The sequence below is a fragment of the Lycium barbarum genome, chromosome 4 (assembly GCF_019175385.1).
Source record: "Lycium barbarum isolate Lr01 chromosome 4, ASM1917538v2, whole genome shotgun sequence".
Lineage (NCBI taxonomy): Eukaryota > Viridiplantae > Streptophyta > Magnoliopsida > Solanales > Solanaceae > Lycium > Lycium barbarum.
Genome location: NC_083340.1, coordinates 116,166,201 through 116,178,491, shown reverse-complemented (window position 1 = coordinate 116,178,491; position 12,291 = coordinate 116,166,201). Strand labels below are relative to the sequence as shown.

At 36.9% G+C, this 12,291-nt stretch overlaps 1 protein-coding gene across 3 annotated transcripts; it reads right to left on the bottom strand.

Annotated features, from left to right (window-relative positions):
• Window positions 1-973: 973 nt before the first annotated feature.
• On the bottom strand, window positions 974-12,020 carry LOC132636263 (protein PAT1 homolog). 3 transcript variants are annotated; one of them, XM_060353033.1, is made up of 5 exons: window positions 11,628-12,020; window positions 10,272-10,420; window positions 9,144-9,200; window positions 8,026-8,089; window positions 974-3,643 (listed from the first exon to the last, which is right to left on the bottom strand). In XM_060353033.1, the coding sequence occupies exons 1-5, from the start codon at window positions 11,686-11,688 to the stop codon at window positions 1,530-1,532; spliced, it is 2,445 nt and encodes an 814-aa protein (XP_060209016.1). In that variant the 5' UTR covers window positions 11,689-12,020; the 3' UTR covers window positions 974-1,529. The 3 variants fall into 3 exon arrangements, with proteins under 3 accessions (XP_060209016.1, XP_060209017.1, XP_060209018.1); XM_060353034.1 differs by having other exon boundaries at window positions 10,272-10,417; XM_060353035.1 differs by lacking the exon at window positions 9,144-9,200.
• Window positions 12,021-12,291: the final 271 nt, after the last annotated feature.

The following is a 12,291-nucleotide window of genomic DNA, read 5'->3' as shown; positions in this document are numbered from 1 at the left end:
TCGGTTTTTTGAAGTTCGGTTTCGATTTTTTCAATTCGGTTTTTTGATATGATATTAGAAGTGATTCCATTTACACTAATTCATATTCTCAAAAGCAATAAAACATAAAACTGGTAAATTGAAATCAAAATCAAACAAACAGGATACACAAGAACAGAAAACCATAACCATGATATAGGATTACTAGGTGTTATATACATGCTGTAAGAATAATTACGAAAACACATAAAGAATATACATTAATCCTAAAGACACATCTTAGTCACCTTCCTTTATTAAGGATATTTGATTTTCTCAACTGAAGTGAAAAATTAGGGATACAACAGCAAAAGAGGGCTTGTTGGCTTAAGCTTAATGGGCCTGGAATATTTTAATTTTTTGAGGTAATGTATTAAATTTCGGTGGGCGTTCGGTTCTTTGGTTCGGCTATTTCAGTTTCGATTTTTTTAAGATGGACACCGAACCAAACTAGTTCGGTTCGGTTCGTTGAAGTTCGATTTTTTAATTTTCGATATTTATGTCCAGTCCTAATCAGAACACCAAGTTTCCCCAGTAAATGCATTCAAAGGGAACAGATTTTAGCAGATGGCACTGCTACAGCTGGTGACGAACTAGCATTAAAAAGGGAACAAATTTTTAGCGGATGGCACTGCTACGATGGTGACGAACTAGCTTTGGCAAAAATCATATTAGTACCTTATATGTGGTGGGAGGGTTACAATTCTTTTCACATAGGGAAATATGAAATTCAAACTCATGCGACGAGCCATATTTGATATTAGTCACAACTACTTCTCTCGATCTGAATATTTCGGGCTCAAGGCAGACATTAAGTGCTACCTCTTTCTGAAATAAACAAAAGGCAATAAGAGGGTGATAGAAAATAGCAGCAATTGGATGTAAAACTATGAATGAGCTAAAGCTCAACAAGCTGCACCTTGAAATTGAATACCACATGAACTAGACACCAATCTCATAGGTAATAACTAGACTTTCCTCATATTCAACTTCTTGAATATTTTCTTATAGCATCAGCCGGAACCCACACCACCATAAACTGTTCCAAAACTTCAACATTAATTCACATAATTATAAAACATTGGAAACTTATAACAAATTCCTCCCCATATCCTCCAAAACTAGAAGCTGAATGCTTTCTCTAGTTGAACACTGTACATCTTATACTAAAAACCCACAGGACTATCACGGATGAGAAAACATTATCATATAAACTCCAAATGCAAAAAGAAAACTAGAACATGTTACAGCAACAACCTACTTTCACACCTTTCTCTGAAGCAGCACAGTACCAACAAGGATGACAACATCCATGTTTAAAGGAGAATGAAGGAACCACTCAGACCATAATACTGCAGATGATCAGGCTCCATATCCTGCAACTTCAACAATGTTTTGTCATAATCACCGCATGTACCAAGGACAACAATCCATGAACCGGCGCGTTTTGACATACTTCACGACAATTTTCAAGGAAACATCAAATAAATGAGGTCAACCTCCAATAACAATCATGTGCTACCACTTCCCCCACTTTGGCTACCAACTCCTAGCACAGGCATGGACCTATGTGCAAATTCTAAGAGGACCTTTTTCTGTTGTTCACTAGTGTGAGGAAGACTCGCACGCAAAAGTTCAACAGGCATCTCCTTACTGATAGCTTTGGCTGCATCGGATCCACTAACAGCCACACCTGGTGGGGCTTGTGTCAAGAAACATTGCATTACAGTGTCATATTTGCTGAAACAGTATTTTGTGAGTAACCCAAAAAATGCATCGAAGGAGGCCTGCCAGAATGCCCTATTAGGCATGCTGCACTTGGCAGCAGCATGGGGATCTCTTAATATCTCAGTCGCCCTCTCAAGAATAGATTTTAGAACAACAGATGCCCCATCTCCAGCAGGGCTTCCAATGGGACGAAGCGGAGGAGGCTCTACAGAACAAACCACTGATGCAAGACAGGCAGCAAGTGCTTTGAGCTCCATCTCACAAATACACAGTGACACGGTCCTTCCAAGGTTCACAATAGTCTCAGTTGCCCGTTGATCACTTGGAGGCCCACCAAAAAAGAACCTTAGATGACGGAAAATAGCCATGCAAACCACCCTGGTCAGTTCACTTCCAGGGAAAAGAAGCTCCAGGTACCGTACTAGCAGCTTCCGGCCCTTGGGAAGTGAGACGATTCTCAAGAAGACAACATCATCTTTAGCAGCCAAATTCACAGAGTGGCCACTTCTGCCGAGGGGGTCAACTAGCTGAAGTGACGATGCCAAATCCTCAAGCAGAACCTGCCGCCTGCGTTTCAACTGGTCTCCCCCATCTGGAAGCTGGTTAAATTGTAAGAACCGGTCAATATCATCAACGTCAAGAAGAAGACAGAGTCCATCCTCGATAGCCACCCTAGCTGCTAGCATTGGCTCTTGCTCCAGGGGTTTCTCAGGCATTTTCTGTTCAACGGATCCAGTAGCAGATGATTTTGGTGGATCAACTTCAAGAAGCGGGCGGGGCCTGCGAATAGAAGAGAAAGCAACCCTTCCAAGAGCATCAACCTGGAGAAAAGGATGCGGATCATTATTAGCACGAGTTCGAGCACTACCGTCCCTCAAATTATTTGGGCAGAAATGGTGCTTCAACTTTGCACCAGCAGACTTTTTGGCCAGACAAGCTTGGTGATAATAATCATCAACATAAGGATCATTGCTATGGGTAGCAGCCAGCTGCGCTCTAAGAATATTCTCTAATTCATCTGTTGTCATGTACTTGGATCTAAATCTTGGCCATGCACTAACATTTCTCTGGCTATTAACGTCAAAGCCTAGTTGAGAGTAGTGAGGGCCCTGTCTGCCTCTCAGCATTAGTTTGGCCTTTTGATCTCTTAAATCAGCCAACCCAAGCATATCAAAATTATTCATCTGTGAGGGTGGAGACATATGGTGATTAAACGGTTGGGATTGCAACCCTGGCAAATGGCCATAGGGTGAATGCAAGGGATGATGTTGTCCAAGCTGCTGGGGTTGCTGCGGCCCCCCATGTGGCGGCGCGAAACCATTTTGGCGATGCGACTGCTGGGGCATCATATTACTGGTCAGGCTTGATTGCTCCCCAGGATACAAAGTAGACTGCTTCAACCATTGGCTTGGAATTTGATTATGAAGGGGAAGCCCGGGAGGTGCGCCCTGAGCAAACTTTCCACCATACTGTGGGCCCAGATGTGAGGCTGTTAAGTGATTTGCAGCGTTTAAGAAGGGAGAAAAGTTAGGTGAGGAAACTGGCATTTGCTGTCCACCGGGATGATTTGGACCATTTGGGTCCCGTAACTGGTTATTTGGATTAGCTTGTGGATGTCTCGCACTAGGAGGAAATGAAGTGAAAGGCAATTCTGGGATGAGTGCCGGTTCACTGGAGTAGTGGTGGTTCGGGATTTGCTGTTGATATTCATGATGTTGTTGTTGCTCAGGGTATGAGGAAGTCCTGTACAAAGTCTTTGATTCCAAAAGGTGAGCAGCAGAAGAGTATGGCTGTGATGGCCACCTTTTGCTGTCAGTGCTTTCACCCCCATCAAGAGCTTTCCGGTCAATCCAATTACGAAAATCTGCATCTTGTGACCACTCAACAGCTGATGAGCCTGAAATATTGATCGACGACAAACATATACTTTCAGTTAACTAACCAAAAATGAATTAAATGAGGCAAGATGACCTCCAGAATAAACTTTATAATGGTAAGATAACTATAAACTCCATCTCTACCAAGAAAGGTAAAAGCAAAAACTCATGCGATAGCCAAGGATGCATGTGAACTAAAGTCGCCAAGTTTTCATTTCAACACATCCCCAAAAAGACTCTAGTTCCCAGTCAAAGTGCATATTTGCTACTTAACCTAGATTATAAAAGCACGAATACTGAAACGCTAAATGCTGATCAACAAAAATATCCTTGCACTGTTGATCACTTTTATACCCTTTATAAAAGTTAAAAATTTTCCTTTTAAGAAGCAATTCGATGTGCCAAAAATTGTTATTTGACTACAACAACAACATACCCAGTGCGATCCCACAAGTGGGTTATGGGGAGCTGATGTTTTATTCTTTTTCTTATTACAATCAAAATCTAAAAACACACCCTATATATCTCGCCAGCTAAGAGTTGTACATATTGAGAGCCTTATTAGATATTCTTAAATTGAAATGGATTGTCTCTATGCCCAACATTTAGCTTGGAAAGAATGTATATCACGGACCAACTATCTGATCATTTTTATCAATTTAGAAAGCCACAGAACTTAAGTTGACTTCAACCTGTAAACTATGAAGGGATTTGGTTTACCCTTCAAAAATCAAATTCTTTTTCCAAATAACTAAATTCCTATTTGCTAAAACCGCAATGTTTAAGCCTTTGCTCAATATATAGGATATTGGTGTCAACTAAAATTGTACTTACAACTTGTAATTGTGTGTGATTGAAGAATTCGTGTTCTCAATATATAGGATATTGAAGTCAACAAAAATTATACTTACAACTTTGTAATTGTGTGTGATTGAAGAATTCGTGTTCGCAATGTAAACGTCTTACCAAATAACACTCAATTTATATAGGAATAGATTGAGCTTTTAACATAGACCTTATCGGTATAAATTTGCTTTGTAATATTGATGTATGCCTAGATGACCGCATGGCTTTCCACCACACTACTTGGTACGTTCCCGAGCGCCCTTTCAAGCATCAAACAGAGCTGCAAATCTTCTTCAAGATTGTTCAATATAGATCTTATCTTCTGATTAATTTAGTCCTAGCACACTAGATCCACGTTGGGTCGGTTTAATTTAATAATTAGAGGTTATTAATACTATGTTGTTTCTTCTTCTTTTTTTTCAATTGTGGTTTTGTCACGTCCTTTTTTAAGGTTTTTCCATAATTTGAAACTTTGTGGCTTGCCACGTACATGGGTGAACCTTTTAAACACAATCATAGCATTATTAAATTTCTTTAATTGTTAGTTAAGGAATTTTAGGCAAGTCTTTGTGTACCTTATTTTCAAATTCCTTAGGCATTTAAGGAATGTTTTCTTACTAATTGAAAACAATTTCATCCGTTCTTGGTAACTGATTTTCTTTTACATTAGAAATTTGGAAATTTTTTAATAAGAAATTGGGTTATACTCTATTTTATTTTGTTTTGCTTTATTGTTATTGAATTATGAATGCTTTTAAATTGATTTATATTATTATTAACTCCAAAGTAAATTCTACTCCCTCCGCCCCAATTTATGTGATGGTGTTTGACTTAACACGAAGTTTAAGATATAAAGAACGACTTTTGAAACTTATAGTCTAAACAAGCCATAAATATTTGTGTAGCTATAAATCATATCATTAAAGGTAGAATCGATATTTTTAAGTTAAATTGTTGTTAAATATAGTAAGGTGTCGTTCTTTTCAGGACTGACTAAAAAGGAAAGATTGCACATAAATTGGGACAGAGGGAGTAATTGTTTTTTAACTTTTAGCTCATCCGGATGTGAGAGAAATTGAAGCGTGATTGAACATGTGAGAAGATTTATTATATTCTTTTTTATTTTTTATGACAAGGGAACCCGCAGCCACCACCCTTTAGGTGCACACAGGGTAAAACGCGCTCCTGTGCAATAGCCCGCAAACCACACAGAACAGATAACCCGCCCTAGGCATGCCCTGTGCAACGAGCTCGACCCAGAAGGCAAATCATATTAAATTATAATTAGTATCTATTGATTACTCTCTACAACTTACACACAGATTCATTCCAAAAAGAGGAATAGAGTTGAGCTATCACGTCTCAGTGTTCTAGTGTACATTAAATACAGCTGAACATTGATGTGTGGCTATGATGCTCGCGATACCATTGTCTTTATAGCTTTACTTTAAAGTTATTTGACATATTTAAATTTATTAACATTTAAATTTATTTTTTCTATAGTTGAAAGGTGGACGCAATTTGGTAGTCAAACTCCAAACTTGCAAAAGTTTACCATCAAAGTACTAAGTTTAACTTATACCTAATCCGGATGTGAGAGAAATTGGAGCGTGCTTGAACATGTGACAAGAAAATTTATTATATTCTAATTTCTATATTACATTATTATTAGTATCTATTAATTACTCTCTACAACTTATGCGCCGATTCATTCCAAAAAGAGGAATAGGCTTGAGCTATTGGGTCTCAATGATCTAGTGCACATTAAATACGATAGAACATTGAAGCGTGGTTATGATGGTGGCGATACCATTGTCTTTATAGCTTTACTTTTAGGTTATTTGACTTAATAATACTTATTAACTTTTAAATTTATTTGTTCTATAGTTAAATGGTGGACGCAATTTGGTAGGCAAACTCCAAACTTGCAAAAGTTTGCCACCAAAGTACTAAGTTTAACTTGTAGCATGTGAGAGAAATTGGAGCGTGTTTGAACATGTGAAAGATGTATTCTAATTTTTGCATTACATTGTTATTATTAGTCTCGTTTATCCTTTCATAGTTGTAGTCGCATTATCACGCTATAGTTTTTTGTGCTTTGAATTCTGCTACTATCGGTTATTTCATGTACTTTGATTATCTTATTTTATCTGTAGTAGCTACTGTCCCTTTGCAAGTTGCTTCATCATGGCTTAGTCGCTTTCATTATTTTCATTTCCATATCGCTTTGAATTTCTTGGCCTTATCTAACCTCTTTTTATGCTTTCTATTGAACCGAGGATCTTTCGGAAACAGCCGTTCTGCCAAGGATAGGAGTAAGGTCTGCGTACACTCTACCCTCCCCAGACCCCACGTTGTGGGATTTCACTAGGTTGTTGTTGTATTAATTACTATTTACAACTTATGCACAGATTCATTCCAAAAAAGGAATAGGCATGAGTATCGTGTCTTAACGATCTAGTGTACATTAAATACAATAGAACATTGAAACGCCGTTATGATGCTCATGATACCATTGATCAAATTTTGTTGGAACCCAACACCCCCCCCCCCAAAAAAAAAAAAAAAAAAAAAACCTCTTACAAATCATGAAGATGAACAAGTATATGAAGAAGGTGATCTCACTTGGGGTAGTGTGCTACGGCGGTTGGAGTTAAGGAGAATGTCTATTGTCATAGGGGGAGTTCTTCAAGGTCACATAACAAGAAAAGGAGCAGCTACAAGTTCAAGTCGATCCCTAATTGAGGAAGACTCCGAGAAGGAATAAGATGAGGACGAATATACTGCTAACAATCTTGGACTTTAAGAATTTGAAAATCTTGAAGAAGAATAGATGTTGCTTTGCTTATAATTTGGTTTTGAATTTGCTTGTCCTATGATTATTGACTATCTCATTCTAGAATTTTAGTATCTAATATTACTTTTAGTTTTAGAATTGAAATATTTGCTAATTTAATATTTATTTAGTTTGTATTAATTGGCGCTTAACTTCAAAAAGGCGAGCGCTTCATTTCTCGCATCTCACATCAGCGAAGCGGGCCCTCATCGCTTTTTGTCACCTCTTTCCTTTCAAAATACTAAGCATCAGAAACAAGAAATATTTCAAAATACACCTTCCTTATAAAATTTTATATTAATTTATACAAGGTCAAGTAACATATGGCTTTGGATTATATTTTATACCAATTATCGTGGGGGATATACTTAAAAGCAGCAATCTCTAACATCACAAAGCAAAATCTCAATAGATACGTAAACGGAGTATCAAATAATTAATAATGCAAGATAATGTCCGAGAACCTCTTAAAGAAAAGCATCTACCAAATTAAGCTAAGTCGAATATATGAATATTCTTATGCATATCACAATTTCTGACTACTTAGCTCATCTATTTCTTTTGTGAAGGCTCCAATAAAGATCCAACCAAGATATGTCCAGAAAGAAATAGGAAAAGTATGACCTGTGGGCATTGCTTTCAAATTTATAAAGCTTTTATAAGAAGAAAATTGAATATATTCCAGAAGTAATCGAAAAGTTATCCATACAGTATACTTACTCTCTCTGTATTCCCTGTCACCAATAAATCCTGGCTTTATAGCGCCACCATCATCCTTGTTAAACTGTGAAAGGTGGTCAAGTAAGATATTAATAAAAAGCAATACTATAGCTTGTAGGAGTTGAGATGACAAGCTACCATGACGCTATGGACTTCCAGAGATGTCAAGAAAACATTAAAACATCAAATCAACATGAACAGAAAGTACATTCGTGAAACCCGTCCACTCTTGTTTTACCAGAATCAGATCAATAAGGAAGTCATAGCCGTGGACGTGCACTATAAGAAGCTGTTAATTTTTTTCTTTTTGATCAAGTAAAAGTTCGCTACAAGATGCTGGGATACCATTGTTTCACTTATGGGAAGTCACCACAAATCTTTGGGAGAAAATTTCTAAAATCAACAGGATTTTTAATAAGGAAATGAGACAAAGACCAAACGGTACCAACTCTCAAAAAACATAAACTTTTCAAACACCAAATTGAATGCATTGATAGCAAGGAATTGATCATGGAACCAAAAAAGTTAGCTGCATCAGTTTCTTTTCTTTTTCCCCCTCGTTGATTTCTATAAAGCTGCATGAGGGGCAACGAGAATGCAATCAACTAATGGCTGGGAATGGTGAGCACATCCATGTTGGAAATGGGTGTCCAAAGGCAAAGAAACTCAAAAGATTCCCCTTGGAAAGAGGAAGAGTGAACTGGAGTTTTAACATTTTGAGGAAAATCTAACAATAGATGCTGTCTTATGGGCAAGACAGCGGAGTCAGTAATTTCATTCTTCTTAACTATCCCAGATTTAAAAGAAAAGCGATCTTGTTCTGTACTATAGGTTGCAGTAGACTCGAGCATCTAGCACTACAGACTTGCAGAAATCATTGCTACATGGGCAAAAGATTGTAAGGTCCTAGAAGACAATGCAGACCAAAGGAAGCACTAACAATCCAGTGAAGCTCGAACAGTCCAGAGAACAGGATCTGAAATTCACAAATTCATTGCACTTGGAAAAATCATGGAAACCATGGAAAGAAAGTCATCTCAGTTATTCCTCACAAAGATATTACACTATTAATAAAAAGAATAGTTTGCATTGCACCAAGCCGCTTTGGAAAGAATTACCTTGGAAAATGTGCTACTAAGGTCATCAATCTCAGATAAAGATCCAAGAGCTTCACCCTACAAGTGAGAAATTGTTTAGATGCAAAGTTCCACCAGTCTAGGACCCAACTACTAAGAAATAGAAGTTCCACTGAAGTACACACTCATTTAACACATAAAGGAACCAACCAATGATTTTGAAATGTATTAGTATGCATGACATCTAAGGTTGCAAATAGGCAAGACTGAAACATTATTATCCACTTTAATTTCTCATCAAACAAATTTTCGACAATTTCAAAGTCTGTATAAATATATACTCAAAGAGAAAACAACTACCACAATCAACTTATCAAAAAAGAAAGAAAAAACTAACACAATCAAATGAGTGATTTATAGCCCAGTGACTCAGCCCTTATACCTCCAAGACTCTAAAGTTGTCCGAGTAAACAGGAAAAAAATGCAACACCACCAAAAACACCGGTACCTATACCTCAATCCCAAACTAGTTGAGACCGGAACTGCAAAATGCCACAGCTAAAATTTATCTTTATATATAAAGATCTTGGCTAAACTATTTAAAAGAAAAAAAACAAAACTATGCTAAACCAGCTTTTTTGGTGGAGGATGTAAACATGATTGGAAATATGATCTAAAACCATGAACACCATCTAAACTAAGCATGCAAATCTTAGAGCATTCCTCCGTCAAGTTTGGTAGCTAAACAACTAATGCTTGTCTAAATAAATTCAGACCAGGAAATCAGCTTCAGAGATGATCAAACTTCTTAGCAAAAGAGGATCAGAGCATCAATTTAAAGATCAAATGCAATACAAGCCTAAGACAAGAGGATCTGTCAGAAAAACTCCTGAAACAACTCTCACACCAATGAATGCTCAGGTGGAGGAAAAGCAAACCTAAGTATCTATTTATCATATTAGAAGATTAATCAAAGTAAACATCCTAAATAGGAGTATAGTAAGAATAAAGCAGCATCTAGAAACAAGTTATTAAGCTAAATCAGAAGAAAATTGAAGGTATGTATACAAAGTTGTTTTGATACTCGATTCATTGCCTGTCCCAAACACAAGTAAGATTAAGAAAGGAATCTAAAAACATGAATGCAAATAGCGAAAAGTCATTGGCAACCTCTTCTCGTTCTAATTGAAACTCTTCATCATCAAACCCAACCGGAGGAAGATCGTCCTCTTCATCTTCCAACCCACCCAGTTCAACTTCTTCAACAACGTCGTTACCAAAGAATGCATATTGTGAAGCATCAAATTTCTCTTGTTCTGCTGCAGCACAAAAGGGGAAGTCAAACTTTAGAATCAACCATGAACAGTAACAGTAGCAAACAAATCCACCATAAATAATTTCTTTATGACACAGAACTAATGCACAATGACCAAGCAAGCCATGGATCTTATATTATCTGCATCACAAGAATACATGGGAATCTTACACCAACATCCCCTTATACTTGGAATGAGCGCCCCCCCCCCCCCCCCCCCAAGAAAAAAAACAATAAAAGGGCAGCCCGGTGCACAAAGCATCCCGCGATAGTAGGTCTGGGGAAGGGTTGCACCGTAAGGGGAGTGATGTAGAGAGCCTACCTTAGTGGCTGCTTCCACGGCTCGAACCCGTTGACCTATAGGTCAATCAGAGACAACTTTACCGTTGCAAGACTAACAACAATGTTAAGTGAAAAAAACCATTTGAACACAAGAGAGTAAGAGAGATCAGTTAAGCATAAATTCCAAAGAGACTATCAAAATATATCAATTATAGTAATAAAAATGCTCAACATACATTCGCAAAATTTAAATCTTTTAAGGAACACCCAAGGGGGTGTGGCATTGAATAGTCGAGGTGCACTTAGGCTGGCCTACACCACCAATTTCAAAAAAAAAAAAAAGAACAAACACAATTCAACCAAAGTAGGCTTTCTTTTTTACTTCCTTAATTTCAAATTGTTTTTAAAAAAAATATGGGGACAAGGCGGATGAGAAATTTGAGGGGATTACAAGGTGGAGAATCGAACCGTCACTAGCAAGGTGAACGTTCATGTAGCCAACCAACTGAACTACAAATGACCCGTTTGGCCATGAGAATTTTTCACTTTATTTGAAAATCAGCATTTGGCCATGAAAATTCCAAATACAACTTGAAGTTGGTTTTCAACCAAATAATCTTTGCAAAAAATTATAAAACCAAACACAACTCTATGTTCAACTCCAACTTCAAAATTCCCAAATAAAGTGAAAAAAATTGGTTTTCATGGCCAAACGCCTACTAAAATTCCCCAAATGTATAAACTGGGAAATTGATGGTTAGTCCTCTACGTAAATAACTTAACATTCAACCAAGTGCACCATTTAGTCTTCTTTTTACTTGTTTAATTTCAAATCCAGGATTTCTTTCATCTGGAGTAAACTCAAACAAGCACAACTTGCAAATAAAACAAAGATCTAAACATAGCAAAATTTGAAGGAAATGGATAACCTGCAGAGCGGTTGTCACCAAATTCCATAAGGCGGCTACCTCCGCCTTCAAATCCGTCCATATTTAATAACACAAACAAACAATCTCTGAATTTTTTATTTGATAAAATTAAAGAGAGAAACAGCTCAAATCTTTCTATCAAAAACTTGAGGAAAATATTAATTCAACTATTAGGGGTATTTGATCTATGAAATTAAAAAGTGAAGAAAGTAGAAATTGAATGAAATCTGGGAAAGTCAAAGCTAAAATCTAGAGAGAGAAACCCCCGTCAATGAGTTTCTAGGGTTTCGGTGGGTAAATTCATTGGGGAGGAAAGAGAGGAAGACACGAGAATTTTCTGTTGTTTGAGATTTTTGGGAGCTATCTGGGCTTGGGGATAACAATTACCAACACTTTTTCCCTTCTTCTTTTTTTTTGTTTTTTATTTCATTTTCAATTCATTTCTTATTGATTATAATAATAATTATAATTTTATCAAATATTTTGTAATGTTATAAAATAATAATGCCACAAAAAGAATATTGTAGGGAAAGAGAGGAGAGAAAAATTCTTTTATTTCTCTATTTATAATAGAAAATTGACTTGATCCCAAAGATAGACATCCGATAATATTTATAACACTCTCTTTTGGATGTCTATTTAATAGATAATGTACCTCATTAAA

Excerpts from the sequence above, each read along its gene's own strand:
- LOC132636263 (XM_060353033.1), bottom strand. The coding sequence starts at position 11,688 with ATGGACGGATTTGAAGGCGGAGGTAGCCGCCTTATGGAATTTGGTGAC. Across the intron at positions 10,421-11,627 it reads TGGTGACAACCGCTCTGCAG|CAGAACAAGAGAAATTTGAT; the intron begins GTTATCCATTTC and ends TTTGTGCTGCAG. Across the intron at positions 3,644-8,025 it reads TGACAGGGAATACAGAGAGA|GCTCATCAGCTGTTGAGTGG; the intron begins GTAAGTATACTG and ends TCAATATTTCAG.